General features: G+C 39.2%; 3 protein-coding genes and 1 non-coding gene across 8 annotated transcripts in view; 1 reads left to right on the top strand and 3 right to left on the bottom strand.

The window, feature by feature from the left end:
- The window catches only part of EMB2746 (RNA-metabolising metallo-beta-lactamase family protein), a 63536-nt gene that overhangs the window by 17101 nt on the left and 26827 nt on the right, over positions 1–19608 (top strand). For all 5 annotated transcript variants that reach the window (XR_015971872.1, XM_088708317.1, XM_008813579.5 and 2 more), the window contains exons 7-12: positions 596–778; positions 911–991; positions 10763–10828; positions 10931–11023; positions 17731–17856; positions 18025–18138. Coding sequence is in view for 4 of the 5 variants with exons in the window: in XM_088708317.1 (XP_088564443.1) it covers positions 596–778; positions 911–991; positions 10763–10828; positions 10931–11023; positions 17731–17856; positions 18025–18138 (663 nt within the window). In the remaining variant the exon portion in view is untranslated. The remainder of the gene's footprint in view (positions 1–595; positions 779–910; positions 992–10762; positions 10829–10930; positions 11024–17730; positions 17857–18024; positions 18139–19608) is intronic.
- Positions 1693–3104, bottom strand: LOC149751533 (uncharacterized; the record flags this gene model as incomplete). The annotated part of the gene is made up of 1 exon (XM_089926578.1): positions 1693–3104. A coding segment is annotated over one exon (1263 nt), but the record flags the coding sequence as incomplete, so codon positions are not given.
- Positions 3103–5402, bottom strand: LOC148700412 (uncharacterized). The gene has a single exon (XM_088708319.2). The coding sequence runs from the start codon at positions 5271–5273 to the stop codon at positions 3534–3536; it is 1740 nt and encodes a 579-aa protein (XP_088564445.1). The 5' UTR covers positions 5274–5402; the 3' UTR covers positions 3103–3533.
- Positions 13115–13188, bottom strand: TRNAM-CAU (transfer RNA methionine (anticodon CAU)). Its single transcript has one exon. It is a non-coding gene; the product is annotated as a tRNA-Met (tRNA).

The raw sequence follows: 19608 nt of genomic DNA on the forward strand, positions 1-19608 counted from the left end.
ATGCTCATGAATTTTCATAATTACCCATCATTATGAAGACGGGCAAAGCTGGTCTTATTACAGTCATGTATATTTTTCTTATTGACATCATGAAGACATTTATCTTGACTAGCTTTAATTTTAAATGAGAAATTAATGCAATATTTATTAAATCAATTAAATTTCATTTAGAACTTATGGATATTGCAAGCAGTGTTTTCCCTCAACTCTGGTGGCTTCTACTTTTTGATTCTTTCATGCATGAATGAATTGTTTTTAGTTTGTTATAGAGTTTAATCATTGCTATTCATTAATTCATTTCTTCTATGAATATGGATTAACTTAATGCAATGAAGTGTTGAGACTTTCTGATGAACCATTTTAAGCATTCTGGTGAGATTTAGCATATAAAGTAGGCTTTAAAGTTTGAAAATTGATGATAGAATTGCCATACACTTCTTCCCTTTGGGAGCATTAAAAATTCTTTTTATTTTATTGGGCATATGCTTTTTTGTTCATGGATTTTTATTGCATGATATTGTGCCTCCATCTTGCTTATCTTTCTAATTTCTGTATCTTTTGCCAACTTTGGGTACTCTCTTTTTATGATTCTTAGATGATGAGTGACTCAACCAACGTTCTGTCACCTGGAAGATCTGTTAGTGAAGCTGTTGTAGCAGATGCATTACTACGGCATATTTCAGCTGCAAAAGGAAGAGTTATTGCTACACAGTTTGCTTCCAACATACATCGTCTGGGAAGCGTGAAAACTGCTGCTGATCTGACTGGTCGTAAATTGGTGAGCTGCTTTAACTGTTACTCTTCATCTGTGATCTTTTTGGTACTTCAAGAAGTTTTATGATTTTCTAGCTTCGAAGGCAGATTACACATTCTGTTTTGACATTTTCATTGGTTTTGATGTATGCAACAGGTGTTCGTTGGCATGTCTCTAAGAACTTATTTGGATGCTTCTTTCAAGGATGGAAAGGCACCAATGGATCCTTCAACCTTGGTATGAGATAGTACCATAAGTTTTCCTACATTTCTTCATCGTGTTAGCTTTATAATCAGCAATGTTTAAGAAAAAGAAAACATGCATGAGTTTGCCTCTGTATTCTTGACAAGGTTTCCATGTATTTTTAGGTCAGTCCTCTTACTGGATTTTTTTGATTGAAATTCTTGCATTCACATTGGAGAAATAGCTTAATTTTTAGAAATAAAAGAATTTACATGCTTTCTTTTTGGGGTATACAATATTATGAGTCATACTTTGTGTTTTTCTGTTTCAGCAAGTTCCTGATTCCTTCCATTTTTTTCGAGTTATAGTGTATTGGGGATGAGTGGAGTGGATGAGCAAGGGGTTTGATCCATATTTCAAGACTGATTAACTATGTTGTTAGCTTGTGTTAGCAATCATATGACTCTGATCTCGCCACTTTGATTTGTTATTGCGCATGACAAGGATTTTATTAGATGCCTGTATCTGTATGTGTGCTGAGGGCCAGTGTTTGCTTATCGAGTAATCAAGTAGAATAATGTTCTGCCCAAGGTTCACGGTACCGATGGTACCGACGTACCGGTCGGCTCCGGTAACGGTACGGTACCGGTGCCGAACCGAGCCGAACCGATACCGTACCGATAGGGCACATTCGGCCTGGTTTCGACCCCATCGTCGTTTTTTTTTTTTTGAGTTCTTTCACTTTTGGATATTTTTTTTTGATGTTTTTATGTTTAGGTTTAAGGTTAAAACTAGATGATGCAACTTATTACTTCCAAATAATTCAAATAATGAGATGAAGAACATAAAATATTTTCAAATTAAGATACAATCAATTACATACATTTAAAGCACTCTCGGATATCTAAAATCGGGTCGAGTGGCGATGCTTCTCGTCAATATCTGGATCATCAGCATAATATGGAGGCAGATCAACCCATCCCTCTAACCAAGCGGCATTGTAGTCTTGTATGCTCAATCCTCGAGGAATGCGCGTCGGGTCATAAGAACTCTCGGATCTATCGCTAAAGCTCTGGCTCTGAGAGGTGTCTTGATAAGGGGTCCATCCGAATATGCCGGCACCAAAATCTGACCCGTAAGACCCTCCGGGCTGCGCAGGGTAGTAGCCACCGGAAGATGACTCCGATGCACCATATCCATAGGCTGGCTGAGGCCGCGGATAATAGGAAGACTCGGAACTTGATACATCAATGGATCCGACTCCACATGGGAGGTCATCTGCAGCTGCATCCTGGCCTCTTGAACGACCTCGAGGAGCTCTTCTTCGATATGCAATGGTATCCGACCGGCCTATATTAGACGGCCTACCGTGGTCCGTATCTTGTGTAGCATGCGTAAACTGAGACTCACCGGTGTATCGAAAACTTTTCTCCGGCTGTGTCTCATAAGTAGTACCATACTGTCTTCTACTTCCTCCATGGCTAGTAGATCCATCACCACCAGAACCTTCATCGCTGCTGGTCCAAGTCTCCTCTTCGACACTCTCCATTGGGGCCCTTTCCTTGCCTTTTCTTCTTTGCTGGGATTGACGCCCTCCTGATCGAGTCGACTGGGTACGAGAGCGTCCTCGTCCTCGTCCTCGCATGAGAGGATCATCTCTTTGAACGGGAGCATCGTACCAGTCATGCGGTGACTGGCTCCCCTCTAGCCACGTCATATCAGCTGTAGGAGTGCGTGGAACGTTGCGCTCAGCCCATTGCTGTGGATCGACCATAGCCTCGGTGGCTATGATGCTGGCTGGTCGTCGAGGCGATCCTGGCTCATCAAGCTCGGGCTCGCGCTGCTGGGCCGCAAGCCAGTCGAGCATAGGATTATCATCATCATCTGTAAAAGTCCTATAGATGGGATCTGCATACTTGAGCTCCACTTCCTCCTGAATGCATTTTAGCCTCAACCGCAGATTGTAGTGCACATAAACTAGATCGTTGAGGCGCTTTTGTGTCAAATGGTTTCTCTGTTTGCTGTGGATGAGGCCGAAGGTGGACCAGTTGCGCTCACAGCCACTCGAGGAGACCGTTTGGGAGAGGATCCGGATAGCTATCCGCTTAAGATTTTTTGCGGATCCGCCAAAATGAATCCACCATTCAGCTGCAAAAATATTGAAGATAATTACATTTTACATATATGATGGCCTCATAGTTGAAGATAATTCAGATGCAGAGGTATCTTGCAGATTTGTATTGTACCTGGATTCATAGTTGTCTTGCTCACGACAGCTGGTCGCTGTCCAAAGCTATGGCTGCCCTCTCTAAATAATTTGGTCTGTGGAAAGAAGCTTGTTGTAGTATGTCAATAATATAAGATCCGATATATTTACATATGTTACTAAATCATAGTTACCTCTTCTATACATGACGCGGCGACTTCTGGATCAGGCTCCATCTTATAAATAACATTACGCAGAGCATGAAGAAGTTCATCATCCATACCAATTCCACTCTCGTATTGAAACCGAGGATTCAGATAGTATGCTGCACATAGATGACACCATCTTAGTATAATTATACAAATATATCAATCAGTATAATTATCAATATTATCGCTTACCTGCTAGATGCAATTCCCTACCCATTTGGGCTCCCCACCGCTGCTCAATGATGTCGATGTACTCCTGGGCATGGGCTACATCTGCCTCCATGATCTGAGCCTTTGCCTTCTCCATCATGTGATACAAAAAGTCCATCTGGGGGTACCTCTCGCTATCCACGGCCCGCAGCACTTGATATAATAGTTTGATAGCCTTGACTATCGCATTGGCCCGCTGCCAGAATGACTGCCTGTTTACCAAGTCTTCCATTTTGCTTCCTTCAGTGCCGGCCTGGGCATATCTACTTTCCTGCCACTCGGGACTGACAAACATCTGACGTAGGGCTCCTTTCTTCTCGATAAGGCTATCAAGTGCAATGTAATTCGTAGCAAACCGTGTGACTCCTGGTCTAAGAATTTCTCCCCCTGCATACTTTCTCATTAATGAAAGAATCCAAGTATGGCTATAAATATACCTGGTGATGCGTTGGGCTATCTCCACTGTATGTTGCACCCTACGGATCTTTCCAATGTCCATCAGGATGAGGTCGATGCAATGTGCAGCACATGGGGTCCAGAAAATTTGTGGTCGCCGCTCTATCAAGACCTGCCCGGCCAACTTATATTGCGGCCCGTTATCAGTGACGACCTGCACGATATGCTCCTCTCCAATCTGATCAATCACCTCCTCCATAAGTCTGAGGATGTATGAGGCGTTGTGCACCTTATCCGAAGCATCAACTGACTTGTGGAAGAAGGTCTTCGTATCACAGTATGTCAGAAAGTTGATGATGGCCCGCTTTGTCGGACCGGTCCAACCATCACACATCAGAGTGAGCCCATATGTGGGCCACTTGCTCTTATATGAGCCAATCCAATTCTCTAGCTCCTCCTTATTGTTGTCAAGAAGCTCACCGTAGATGTCCCTCGGACCTGGAGGATCGACACCGGGACCGGCAGACTGTATGGCAGAAATGGCAGACTTGTAGTATGTATTGTCTGCAGCATTCGCTGGAATGTGGCTGAAGTGGAACCAGGATCCAATAGCTCGCCACATATCCTTCTTCTTCTCCTTCTTCCACATTGTGTCTACCCTTTGCTGCTTTGAATCTCTCCTGGGGAAGGCATGCGGATCTACATCATGGATTGATGCACCTGGTGGAATCCCTCCGGAAGATTTCTTTCGGCCACCAAAACCACCCAGGATAGATGCAATCTGGCTACGTCCTCTACCCTCGCCCTCCCTGACTGAGGTTGTCCTTTGAAACTCTGGATCTTGTCTGCTTCCACCAGAACCGGCGCCCGACTCGAAAAACGAGGGCCCAAATCGAGCCTGATGCCTCGCCACCTCCTCCTGCTGCCACCGATCATCCAGACTCGCCCGCATGGCAGCCTGGATCTGTGCCTCCTCATCTGGACCCTCGACCTCCTGTGACTCCATCAAGTGATAGGAAGGTGCTTCTGCAGCTTGGCGTTCTACCTCCGCTTTCTGCTTGGCAGCCCTCTCCTTGGCTGCTTTGATCTCAGCGAGGTTTTTCCTCATCAGCTGACGGGTGCTCGGTGGGCACTCCGAGCATGCAGATATCTCACGAGAATTACCGGCTAAGTGCTGCTCTAATCTGGTTACCCCTCCTCCTTTGAAGCACTTGTGGCAATAATTGCACTGAAACTGGTGCCGTTCACCGAGCATCTTTCCATGCTCCCAGCCAATATTACGTTCTTGGGGTTGCCCTCTCCTTGACGGCTCCATTCCTACAACCACATTAATTTTTTTCAATTTCTATTTTTTTGTAATTAAAAATTAATGTTTAAATTTTTTAATTAAATTTTAAATTATATAAATTCTGTAAAAACAAAAGTTAATGTCACCATTAACATCGTCCATATATCGACAACATATAAAAAATTCAAGACGAAATGGAATCATTGAATCATTTCCTATTTTTTGGCAATTTTTGACTTAATTTTTTTAAGCAATTTAAATGAAATATTAAAAAAACAATGTAGGGGAAAGAAATTTTACCTTATTTAGTTTTTGCTGGATTTTTCTTCAAGAAAAACGACGCTCTCCGACCTTTCTAATTTTTTTTCATGCCTTTCTCTTCTTTTCCTCCTCCTTTCTCTTCTTTTTCTCCTCCTCTCTCTGCCTTTCCTTCACCTAAGCTGATGGATCTGGCTTCAGCATTCGGTCGGCTTTTATAGCCAACCGTTGAGACATTGTGGCACTTTGAAAAGTGCCACTGTGAGCCACAGCGCGGCACTTTCACGAAGTGCCGCACCGGCACTTTCGTTCGAAGTGCCGCACAAGGCGGCACTTTCGTTCGAAGTGCCGCACAAGGCGGCACTTTCGTTCGAAGTGCCACAGTGTGGCACTTTCAAAGTGCCTCTGGCCAGCCTCTGGCCAGCGCTGTGGCACTTTCAAAGTGCCATAGCGCTGGCACTTCTTTCCAGCACCGAACCGGTGCAAACCGGCTCGGTTCGCACCGGTTCAAGATCATACCGATGAGAACCGAGCGGTTCTCACCGGTTCTAGCATGTACTGGTGCGAACCGGCTCGGTTCGCACCGGTTCGAACAAGGAACCGAACGGTTCCGACCCATATTGGGTCGGAACCGTTTTATACCCCTGAACCGGACCGGTGCCAGTCGGTACCGGTCCGGTTTGGGCTGAACCGACCGGTACAGGTCGGTTCAGCAGACCCTGGTTCTGCCCTTGTTTAGATCCACGGTAAACTGTAACCAGTCAGAAACATTCCATTTCCTGTTTTAGGCTATTTGAAGTCTTTGTTTTAATTGTTGGTTTTTTTGGGTGAACTGTTTTAATTAGTGTTTCTTGATATTGGATAAGTACCCTAAACATTGACTTAGAAACACATGACAGCCAACCCTATTGGGGAAGGGACGCCAGCTGCTTAGGATGCTATGCTTAGATGTTGTACTTGGCTTATTTGGTTTGAGGCAAAGGAAAAGGATTTAACAAAAGCGGCCAGGTTTAGGCATTGATTTTGCATGCCATTTCATTCTATCTTCCCTTGCTCTGTTGTATTCTTCTTTATTTTTGTTTTTCCTCAGTGTCTTCTGAAAACAGGTCCAGTCTGACCTAATCCTTAACTGTTTTTATGTTCTGAAACCAGTCCCAACTGTAGCAATGCATTTCCACTCCGACCTAGTGTATACCAGCCTTTCCATTCCAATTCCAACCTGTGAAAATATATCTAATAATAAGTCCACATCTAATTCAGGATATCGTTCTCTTGGAAGCTTTGCAAACCCATCTTTTTTTACTTTGGATCTTCTATCCAGGACCCCAATATTACCACTCTACTTTCATTAAATGGAAATTTGCTGAAATGAACCTAGATATGAACCCAAGGTCTGCCGAACTGGTATTGAGAGCTGTATTGGCGACCGGTTCGGTACCATATCAACACACAGTATGGGGTGGAAACCGGCGTATGGGGTGGAAACTGTCACGCCAATTTTTTTTCAATCTTTTTGAGCTTCAGTGAATAGTAATCAATTTTTTTTTCTTTTTTTTGAATAATTTTAAATGTTTTTTGATGTTTTTTGATGTTTCTATCACCTCGATACATCTAAGGCTGCAAATGGGTCGGGTCGACCCGCGACCCGACCCGGCCCGACCCGCGTAGACCCGACCCGACCGGAATTTTAGGACCCGTGGATTCGGGTCGGGTCCAAAAATTGGACTCGAATCATTTTCTGGGTCTGGGTTTACCGAACGGACCCGACCCAACCTGAATGGACCCGAAGAGAGAAAAAAAAGAGGAAAAGCTCTAAGGGGAGTAGGGTTCAAGCGTGGAAGGATAGCAACAGGCATAGGTTCACAGAATCCAAAGGAACCTCGGCCTGTCAGGATTCTCTCTCGATCTATTACACTGTTGATACCTCTGGTGTCTCGGTAGCTGGTTTTTTTTTTTCCTTCTGTTTTTTGGTTTTTGTTTCTTTTAACTTTTGAAGGGAGAAAGTGAGGGAACGCTGAATTGAACATGGGTCATGTGCCAATTTTCTGCAATGGAATTGGATTTTGAAATAAGGTATGGGATTTTTTTTGCCCTCGTGAGAGGGGAGCTGGGAGACACCAAGTTCCGTCCAATCAGTCATATAGATAAAAAAATAGTGTGATATGAAATTTGGCTTGTAGATCGACTTAGTACATCACATATCATCTGTTCTGACTGGAGGTCAATTGCAAGTCTTTCGAGTCATGGGTCACCGAGCACCTCATAATTATGATATGACCAAATTAGATTTGCTCAAATTCTTTTCCAAAAGCACAAAAAAATTGGACCCGATTTGGACTCGAACCTGACCCGACTCGGACCCGGACCCGATCCGACCCGACCCGATCTTCAACCGGGTCGGGTCTGGGTCCAAAATTTGGACCCGAACAAAAAATCGGGTCGGGTCGGGTTCACTTAGGACCCGACTCGACCCGTCCCGACCCATTTGCACCCCTAGATACATCCTAAATGATGCTTCTTGATGTTTTAGAGTGGTACAAAATATAAAATAATTTTAAGTGTAATTTTTGTTTGTTGAATGCTTTACATGTTAGGATAAGCAACATGAAATATCCTAAAATCAATTAGTGAGATACAAAACATAAAATGATACTATCAATTGTATATATTTAAAGTGCAATATATATATCGATATTTAGAATCTCGTCTAGCAGCGATGCCACTTGTAGGTATCCGGGTCATTAGCATAATCAGAAGGCACATTAGTCCACCCTTCTCCTCGAGAGCCTCCAACCATCTAATTTAGACTGCGACATGGCGAGGCGGCATTTTGATTCAGTAAAAACAGGCAAATGTCAGAATAACAAAAGTTTATTAGCAAAAAGCATTTTACATTATTCTCTTTGTCTAGTTCCTATCCATCTCTCAATCTTTTTGTCGAATTCTAGGAATCCTAAAACCTGGGCTATGATACCACCAAATCTATCAACAACTGTTTAACAATTTTTTATATTGAACTATCTTATTGCAAGAGATATGGGAGTAGAACACTTAAATATCATGTATAGCTAGTAGAAAGATGTACTTTAACACCCTTTCAAATAATATATAGTAAATCTCCTGTTGGATGTTAGTTCACCATAAATAAGAATAAAGTATCTTCAACGACAATAACATCAGTAGAAAATGAAATTTGGTGATTATTAAAAAAATATTTATAAATGTTTCAGTATCCATCACAGAAGAGAGGAGAAAATAGAAAACCTATAATTTCTTTTGTTGATGGAAGGGTTATTTGCAGCATGGGACGCTTAGACCTAGAAGTCATTAATCCATGCACGCTATATATTGAAGAGAGGCAGAGGCATGATGCTGCATGTTTGTGGGTTGATTCAATTGTGAAATTCATGCAGTTGGTGTCATTGGTGTCGGCGTTAAGTCTAGGACAAATTACCCAAGTATAATGAGTGGACCAACAATTTGGCTAGAAGTGATGGAGAATGTGTTGAAGTTCTCATTGCCTCTCAAGTCCATAATGCTAAAGGGATATTCGAGGAGATGGCGGCTGACTTGGTCGCAGGAGGTGGTGAAGGTGTGGTAGGAAGAGAATCTAGGGCTTGTGAAAGAGAGGAATAAAGATGGGAAAGGATGGGTCTTGCTTGAAGAAGGGCAGGCTTGCACAAGGTGGCGATGTTGGCAGCAACGCCAATGGACGACCAATTAGAGATGGCAGCGGATGGAGGTAATGACGACTCTAGGTATTGAGAGGAGAAGACGAAAAAGGTGGTGCTCTTGACAAAGTGGTGGGCTAGCATCGTTGTTGGCTGTCGGGTGGTTGGAGATGGAGGCTTTATTGAAGGTGACGGTGGCCAGAGGTGTTGGGAGGAGAAGAGTAGAGAAGGGTGGGGTCTCAAAATGGTTGGGAGGAATAGCATGGTGGGGCCTCCCATGGAAGGTCTAATGATGGTTCTCGTTAAAGCCCTGTCTGCCCTATTTTTAGAGCTATTTTAAAGCTTCACAAATCTGCCAACATGGCAGATTCTAAAACATGTTCTATATGATTTTCAATAGCAGCTTTGCTGTACAATTCTCGTTCAGGTGATGGAATCAAGATTTTGAAGCAGAATTTTCATAGTTTTACAACCATTTGCTAAAATTTGACACTTTTCTCATAAAAATGTTCTACCTAAAAGGATAATTCAATCAATAGGTTGTATAAACATATATTGATAATTAGACATGATGTTGTCCCATTTGACATGCTATATACTATTTGTGATGATGGAGAAGAAGACTTCTTATACGAATGGCTTTTTACTTTTCATCCATATAATTTATACTTGTTTTCATTTTTCATTTTTTATTTGCTTAAAATTTTTGAAGAAATCAGAAAGTATTTGCAATCCATAATCCGATCCATGCTTTGATCCAACCCTACCACTACGATTCACAACTTGATCCCAATCTTTGTGGACATTGATCACAACACGTCTAATACTATTGGACCCTGTTGATTTGTAACGCAATAGAGAACTTTGACAGGCTCTCCTCTAATAGTACCATAACCTTTAATTTTATGGAGGAAATTATGTAGAATCTGTAACATCTTGGTAGAGCCAAAGACCCACACGTATGATACAATATTGAAGTACTTATAACCCTGCTGAGGCTATTCTAGTAGTGGGAGGGTATTTCCAGAGATGCCCTTATGATTGATGAACTATTCCTGTTCCTACATTCATCTGTTTTACTTTTTTTCGCAAATGCATGGGACCAACAGTGTGCTCATAACCATGGGCTTCTATTCTCATACTAGTTTATCTAAATTATTTACCATGCTGCATATCTGTTCCTTTTTATCTCTTATCTGTTAGTGTAAAGCAAGGGGTCATTGCTTGGTGCAATGGTAAACGACTTGGTCTCAAGTCCTGGGGCAGCCACTTTGTGCAAAAAGAAATTGCTAAATATTAGGTCTATTGCCAGCTTGCCCCTCCCAGGACCTTGGATTGCTGGGACCATAATTGGGTAATGTACTTTGATAAAGAGTAAAGAAGACATTGTGAGATAATACAAATATTTCGTTCCTTAGCATTTATACTTATTGCAGATCTTGAAAGATATAATAAATTCGTAAGTCAGGAGACAAGATGTTTATTCCTTTCTTTGCTTTATTTCTTATCTTCCATCTGTCCTCTCTTCAATTAATATTATTTACCACATGCTATAACTGGTTGCTTGTTGTATGACAAATTGTGTAGGTTAAAGTCGAGGATATTGATGGCTATGCCCCCAAAGATTTGTTGATTGTTACGACTGGCTCTCAAGTAAGATCTTTTTGCTGTGCATCATCAAGGATGATTATTTAAATGTATGCCAGTTTCTGTCAATATGATGTAGTAGCATGACCATGTTCATTATTTTATTAGGGGGAGCCGAGATCTGCTTTAAATCTTGCATCATTTGGAAGCAGTCATTCTCTCAAACTAGGCAAAGATGATGTGATCTTATATTCGGCTAAGGTAACTAGTAAAGCCAGTATCTGAGACTTGGAGGTCTGTGCATAGCAGATTATTGCTGAAAACAAGGTTTATATGTATATACTAATGAGTGTGTTTTACTAGAAAAATATAATTTACCTATCAGTATGTCTTGAGCTTTTTCTTTTTCTTCATTGAATATTAAAATTTATGAAGATTAATTATCTACACTGACAACACTCAAGCAGCTGCATTGAGTTGGTCTGATTTTCTTTCTGACCAATTTGAGCATAGCATATCATAATCTTCCAATTGGTCATTTTTATACTATAGCACATAGTTGCAATAATCTATGATAGTATATCCTAGTTGATTTATCAGATAATGCTCGTGCTCCCCACCAAAACCATTTTAGAATCTGTGTTTTTCTATGCTTAGCTCTCTATAAACACCATTTCAGAATCTTTGTGCTGAATTCAGTTTTCTCTCTTTGCTGCAAGACCAGCTTTGCTGCACATATTTGGATCTAAGGTTCATGTAATATGAATTTAGAATTGTTCTTTTATGCATGAACAGTCTGCTAGTTTTGTACATCATTAGTCATCAGTGTTTGGAACATGGATTCAAGTACTGGTTGGTATCGGAGCGAACCAGGTAGAACTAGCCCTGAGAAGGCGTTGTGGTACCCAACTTAGGGTGAACAGCACAGAAACGAGGTGCTCAGTGCCAACCTGTACCAAGCAGCACCTTCCAATACTGTTTTGGTATCAAATACCAAGTCAGAAAGGGTGGAGTCCCCCTTCTTTGATTTCTTCTGGTACTGATGCATGCCAGTCTGTACCACTAGCATTTTGGTTTGGAACCCAATGAATATGGATCTTGCTATCGAGATTTTTAATATTGTTTCAGAAATTTGGTTTTGGATTATGTTGTGGGCTGAGTTGAAACCAATATATATGATCTAGTTTTGGTTGGAATGCATGCCAAAGTGTCATTTATAGTAATGTTGTGCATGTCTGATGCATATAATTTATTCAGGTGAAGGGGCATGTTATAATGGGTATGTGCCATGCTTGCAAGAGGAAGCATAGATAGATGTGATCCCCATCATATTATTTGATTAACTTTTTGTTTATTATTCATGCAACTTTGATAATTATACTCCCACTTTTGGGTATTATGTATCTCGTCTTTTTTGACGTATTGCATCTTTTTTTTTTCCCCCTTTAAAAAGAAGAAGGAATCTAAGAGGGGCATATGCATAAAGACTAGAGTATACATAGGCTTGCACAGATCTTTAGAATCCCAAGAGAGATTAATGGATGTCTCCACACCCCTATAAAATTGCCTATCCAAAGCCATGAACAGTAGAAAAATAATGGTGTCCTCTCAGCTGAAAAGGGAAAGGAACAACAGGGGAGTCCTCCTGCAAACTCATTCCTTTTAAGATCTTAGAGAATCCATGTCTATGATCTTCTAACTATGGAGTAGATGTGATTTTCATATTCCTTTTCTTCTCTTCCTGCATTCGATGAAAATCATATTTTTAATATAAAAAAAGACATGGAGCTGGACTCTAACAAGTCTCAAAATTCCTTCTCTTCTTCTCTGAATGTGGACTCTAGATAAGGCACAGCCATTTCCAGAAAATTAAAAAAACAAGAGAGGAATCCAGCTGCAATAGAGGGGAGTCCAGCTACGAAGGGTTTTTTCATAATAGTAGACATATTAGGGCTGAAAGTCGAGGAAAAACTTTATGTTTGTAAAACAAGGCTAAGGAATGGGAAATCTTTCTTATGCTACATGAATCAAATGTTTCATTTCATTCGGAAAAAGCCATCTCTTTCTCAACAATGTTTTTGTTGTTTGATCCAATAGCATTCCGTTAGATAGGAACAGGTTTGATAAATACTGATAACTCTCGGATAGAGTATTAGAACGGAAAGATCATTAGATAATGAACTATTGGTTCTAAGCCATCTCTGCCGATGAATCAACAATTCGAAGTGCTTTTCTTGCATATTCTTGATGAACCAGCGTTTATATATAGATGTAGCAGGATTTGTTTGGTAAGTAATAAGTCTCTTTGACATCTCTTCATTTGCAAAGAATTCTCGACGTGAAAGCACAGTGTTGCGGAGACAGGATTTGAACCCGCGACCTCAAGGTTATGAGCCTTGCGAGCTACCAAACTGCTCTACTCCGCGATGAAGAACTGGGAACCAATGGACGAAAAAAATTTGGACACACGCCTCTACCATATCTATACAAATAGAATAGTCCATTTATACAGAATGGTAATTGAAAATAATTCAGTTCTTACAAGTAAATGCTCAATACCTAAGTAGGCTTACAAATTTGATCATGATCAAGTGCCTTTTGGATTGTCTCATGTCTTTTGATTGGTATTTATCCCCACAACATCTCGATTTTCTTACATACAAAGTATTTACTTGTCAAAATAAACCCAATGGCTTAAATAGGTTCAACTTACATAATGGGAGTTGAGCAATTATGATCAAATAACCCTATTCTAGAATCCTTACATCAAAACACTATATGTAATCTGCATATAAAAATTAAATAAAAACATAAATTTTATATCTCAAAAAGTGGGTTAATTAGTCCTCTAGTAAATGGATATCATTCAAAAAATGAAATAAAAAATATGAAAGAACAGGCGAATTTGTTTTCTCAGGAAACCCATGGGATAAAGATCAGTATACCTTTCTAAAACTGATCCGAATCCTTAACCTATAACTAGAATGTTAATTCTTTAACACTATTGTTACTTAAAATAGTATATGGAAAGATACCCTTGAGATCCGAAAAATCAATCAATACATCAAAACAGGCCTACAAACTCTAATTTATGTAATAGGAAACCTTTAACCTGGAAATTCTATTTTAACCATGTATCCTACAGGAAAAATGAAGGTGAAAAATTGAAACTGCCATTGAGAACTACTACAAGTCAAACTGAAATTGGAAAAAAAACACAATTGAACCCCATGGAAGAACATCTTAGTTTTTGATTACAAACATAAAGGTCTTTCTTACATGGAGTAAATACATTGTCATTCTTTGATGTAACGTCTCCCAGCCTATCAACATGTTTTGCCCATATAAACTGAAAAAACACTGCTAATAAACAAGGCACCATCCAAAAAGCCGCTGTCATTTTTTTTTCTTTTATCAACCACATAACTAATTTCTGGGTCTTGCTGGAAGTTGGTGCACTGTGCAACAGAACCACCCAAAAAATATATTATGCATCAATTTCTTACAAGCTGCTTTGTGTTGAGTGTGGGCATGTCACGACTTGAACAATGCTCTGAGCTGTAGATCATCACATACAGTTGTTGAAAGTTGAAACATTATATGCACCATTACTGGATACAAGAAGGATGCAATAAATGTATGACAATTCTCCTAATCTGGCTGGTCTATCCAACACACATCAGAGTTTAGCCTCTATGGTTCCATATCTTGGTGGGTCTATGAGCAGTGTGTTCTTTTATGTTGGCCCAGTTGTCATTTTTAATGTGTTTGGTTCCATTTATTTATGAAGTCCATGTGCAGTGTATGCTTGTGTTGATGTGTTTGTCATTTATATTGTGTTAATGATCTTGCATATAGTTGTGGTTCAACATCTATGCTTGACTAAACTATGACAGCAGCTGTTGTCTTATAGGGTGATAAAATGCACTTGATGGGGTAACCATAGATTAAGAATTCTGAGGTTACTTTTCCAATTTGCTTTTACAGCTTTCAATTCTATCATTACAGATTCTAGTTTATAGCAAACATTTTGTGAGAATAAGCGATTCCAAAAGATCTATGGTAGGATTGACACATCTTATTGAAATTGCTATGAACCCGTCACAGGCATCCCAACATTGGAGACTAGCGGGAGGGAATTAATTAGAGGGCGAAGATTATTGGTGACTACATGGTGTGAGCCTGATGTTGAATGTTTTATGAGCATCCTCCATTGTGTGTATGGACACTTTGACATAACATTTGTCACTCTCAATGTATTCACATGTTGTCTGTATTTCTCATTGACCTCCCAAACCCCTCAACACTTCCCCCCACCTCCCCTCCCCCCCCCCCCCCCCCCATCTTCTTTTACCTTCGAGTGGTGTGTTTTCTGACTAGATCCTAACCCCCCCCCTCCTCCCATCCTCTTTTTCCTTCGAGTGGTGTGTGCTCTGACTAGATCCTAACCCTTGGAGACAGTGCAGGGCATTGATTTTAAATAAACATTTATCTAGCCAAAGTCCCACATGTTGCTTTACAATGCCAAAGTCGTATGCATTGCTTTTACAATAAAATCCCTCAACTCATTTCCCTGTACTAATGCTTTTACTAGAATAACTGGGATCATGGGTAACATGCTTTCATCTTTCTTGCTTTAAATCTTTTCTTGTCATCATTTTTTAACATCTTAGCATGCATGATATATGTGAAGTATAAAAGGTTATCTGAGAAGTTACAAATTTAAGCCATTATAAGACCATAACATTGGTCTAATTACTTATGATGTGCTGTATCTGAGGATGGGACAACTTATTAGTGATAAATTTGCATAAATGTTGATCCCCTGCAAGCTGGTATCATTGTAGAGAAGTATGAGAGAAGTATGATGTTACGGTAGCTAAATTGTGGGCACCTAGTTAAAAGCTAACAAAGGCAGCAAACTTGATGCACATCTATGGTCAAAATGTTGTTATTCTGCAAAACATAGATTCAAAAGGAAGTCTGTTGATGACAAAACCACATTAATACTTCATTACATATTTAATTCGCAAAAAAACTAGTTCAGTCATTCTAAGTGACATTTTGGCAATCGTAGTTAGGAAATCAAGATTTCAGATTGATAAGGGCAAAACCTTTTTTTTATTGACACAAACTTAGTAAAAATCATGTATGTTGCTAGAGATTAGCTATGATAGAAATACATTATTATTGTCATCAAACGAGCCTTTTGCACAAAATTTTGGTATGAGCATAACTGTACCTTGAGAATATTCCTTGGAAGATTGAGCAGCTTCTTGTAACCTCGAGCTCATGTCAACCCACTATAAGTTGGCATGAAATGCTTGGGCATGGCAACTTTACACTAAAGATGGGCTCTCCATGAAGTATAGAAGGTTGTAATGTTGTAAAGACCAGAATCGAGATGTAAGTCGTAGAGGGGTCTAGATGAGATTAGATTGTAGATCATAAGATTTTTTTTTCTTGCTTTCTTTTAGAACTTAAGTATAAAACAATTGTGAAAGTTGAAGTATGAGTCAACTATAAAGTAAATAAATGGAGAATAGGGAGGCTATTCATACAACTACTCTAGTTTTAACCAATATAGGCCCATAGATTACATGTCCAATGAAACAAATGTTTTGTTTGGTTATTCAAGAAATTTAAATATATTATCTATCAATTTTTAATTATCCTTTTAGGTAGAATGTTTTTGGAAAAATCACGATCAAATCTTTAACATATGGCTGCAAGAAGGCAAATATTTGCAACTTGGTTTTTAACTCTTTGGATTCCAATAATAGACATGCTAATTTTACTTCTCAGCACTTACTGGTGATAATAATTTTAAATCCACAGTCATATAACTTATGAAAAAGGGACTTGCCCATGATTTAATATGTAATTAGCACTACCATGCTTGATCTTTGATCCAAAGCATGGTACACCATACTGTATCAAAGCGGATGGTGTGTGGCGTACCATACCATATTAGTTCGGTACTGGTGCACAGTATAGTAGGTGTATTGACACTCGGTATGCTAAACCAACCTCCATACCGAGATGGTGTACCATGATCCAAAGTAATGTATAATGCATTATAGAGAACTAATTGTTGTGATTTTTCACTGATCTTGATCCGAGGATAGGATCCGGATCGTTTAGGGCTATTTTGATGTGGACTGTAAGGCTCGCATCAGGAATCGTAACATTTTAACAATGGAAGGTCAATTTTTAGGTAAGGACTAAAGAAACCTGCTCTGGGTTGCTAGAGTTTACAGCACAAGGGAGCAATCTGCTAATATTTCCCTGTACTTGAATATAATCTCAACAAAGAGACTGGCATGTATTGATGTAGGGAACTACACTCAACAATGAGGTGTGAAGCATAATGAGAAGAATCAAATTAAAACACAGCCACATAATTCAAAATGTTAGAAACAGATGGGTTAAGTGAAACTAGAAATGTTTCATGATGAAGGCAAATTTTAATATCATTCAGTTGCTGCATTCTAATAGTTGAGATATCCATAATTTATCGTTAACTATTTGTAGTCTTTGTGTTATACTTCTTCAATTAGTCTGAGCAAATGTTTGAAATAAGCCTTTGCAAATAACTTCAAATTTTGGAAATTTTGTGACTTGGCTTGTAGTTTGGGGAGGTCTTTTAGTTTTAAGAGTTGGTAATATTGGCAGAATGTGGATTATCATTAGGAAAAAAAGAATTATTTAGAGTTGTAATTTATGATGATTGGTGGATCTATTTCCTTATGCTACAAATCAAAGAAAAAGATTGTATTTTGTAATTGGTCACTTTTCCTGTTTCATGTCAGCACTCTAGTTAATATAATTATTTAATTTTTAGGTTCCTGTGTCCCTACTCCCAAATTTTTTAGTCATAGAATCTATTGGTGATGCATATTTTGATGTGGCATAAAGCCATTGACATGGCTATTTTAATTGTTTTCCTATTTGAATTCTATGTCTAGGTGATTCCTGGAAATGAGACTCGGGTAATGAAGATGCTAAACCGCATATCAGATCTTGGCCCGACAATTGTGATGGGCAAAAATTCAGGCTTGCATACATCTGGCCATGGCTATCGTGGAGAATTGGTGAGTTTGCTCCTAGTCTTGTTCTTGACATATAATTAAATTTTAAAGTTTTGCTAGTAGTGATTGTTTATGTCATATAACTTCTGTTTGAAAAAAAAGTAAGCGAGTTACGTATTAACTAATTAACTTGTTCAACATTTTTGTATATCTCAACCTTTTATCTTGTAGGAGGAAGTTCTTAAGATTGTGAAACCTCAGCATTTCCTTCCCATTCATGGAGAGCTCTTGTTCCTCAAGGAGCATGAATTACTTGGAAGATCAACTGGCATACGGCACACTGCTGTAAGTTAATACTTGGATATTCTTCAATTTCTGCACGTTAGATATTGATGTAAACAATCAATCTGTGCCAAACTTACCATACTGCTCTCTGTTAATGCAATATTTTATTAATTTCATTATCACTTCTGTGAAGAAATGATGATAGGAAGAAGCTTCAGGTGAAATGAATATGTAATTTATCTATGGTTTGACAAAGTCTACAGTCCTTGTACTGAATCACTAGAAAATGATGTGTTAACATATCAAACCCTGAAAGACATAAATTCTAATGTCTTGCTTTTAGTTTTAAATTATTTTTGAAGGACGAACTTTCTCGTCATGAAACTGGAGTCTTGGTAAGTTTTTTATTGTAAGCGGAATAGGTTGGACTTCTAATCTTTATGCCCTAATTGTTTAGAGGATCTGAAAGAATTACTATGCCATCTTTCCCAGTGTTGATTGATACTTGCAAAGAAATCAAGAGTTTAAAACATCTTATTTATCATATTTTTGAATCCTTTTCTGATTTCTCCATCTTTTTCCTCCCAGATTTGCACTCTATCATTTTCATGTCCATCATCATGGGTACCACCCAGAGTTTTGTTGGCCTTTTCTCCTCTTTTTATTATGCATTTTCTTTGACATTTGATGTGAATGAGAAAACTGTTTATTGCATCATATTATTACTTATTGGTCCGATTCATAAGTTTTCTTTTGACAGACTAATTCAAAGTTCTCTTTTTCCTAATCTGATTGCATATTCTCATATCCTGCGTGCCTACAACAGCCTGCTGCACTCCTGTCTTCCCGCCGCAACATTCTCCTCCTCCTCATCAAGGGGTGAAAACTTCTAGATATTACAATAGATTTTCCGGTTGATGAAACCTATTTTTGGATACATCACACATTTGGATTATGTATATTCATCTTTAAGTTAGGTTTCTTTTTAAAGGACAAGTATTGTAAAGAAATAAGAACATTGTAAAATCTTTAACCTTTAATTGTTTGCAGGAGAAATGATAGATTCTTAATCACCCATGTATCCAGGATTGAACTGTGAATAGAGATAAAACAAGTTTCTTGTCAAGTGGCACTTCATAATTGAGGCAACACTGACACTTAAGATTGTAATTGAGCCTTGAGGATGGTGTAATAGTAATTGCAATATTACTAGATAATTGAAAATTTATTAATGGTTTGTCATAAACTTTGATGTATATCTGAGGGTTCCTTGTCTTGATTGCAGAAGCTGTTCTCTGAATTTGTATATCGGCATGTTAATTATGGGAACTGGTCTTAATATTTGAGGTTTGTCCCTTGAAATATCAGTTAGGACCTATCTTGGAAAGGGGGGTTAAATTTTGGTTAATTCTGGTGCTTCTAACCTTTCCTGGGTCGTCAAATCCTGGTTGCTCTCATGGAAGATATATATCCCTCTTCTGGGAGATACTGGCCATCACCAAAATCTGTCTGGGGACAGGATGCTTGTAG

Source organism: Phoenix dactylifera, chromosome 12 (assembly GCF_051530095.1).
Source record: "Phoenix dactylifera cultivar Ajwa chromosome 12, Ajwa_hap1_PhDact_Kaust_v1.1, whole genome shotgun sequence".
In the NCBI taxonomy this organism is placed as follows: domain Eukaryota; kingdom Viridiplantae; phylum Streptophyta; class Magnoliopsida; order Arecales; family Arecaceae; genus Phoenix; species Phoenix dactylifera.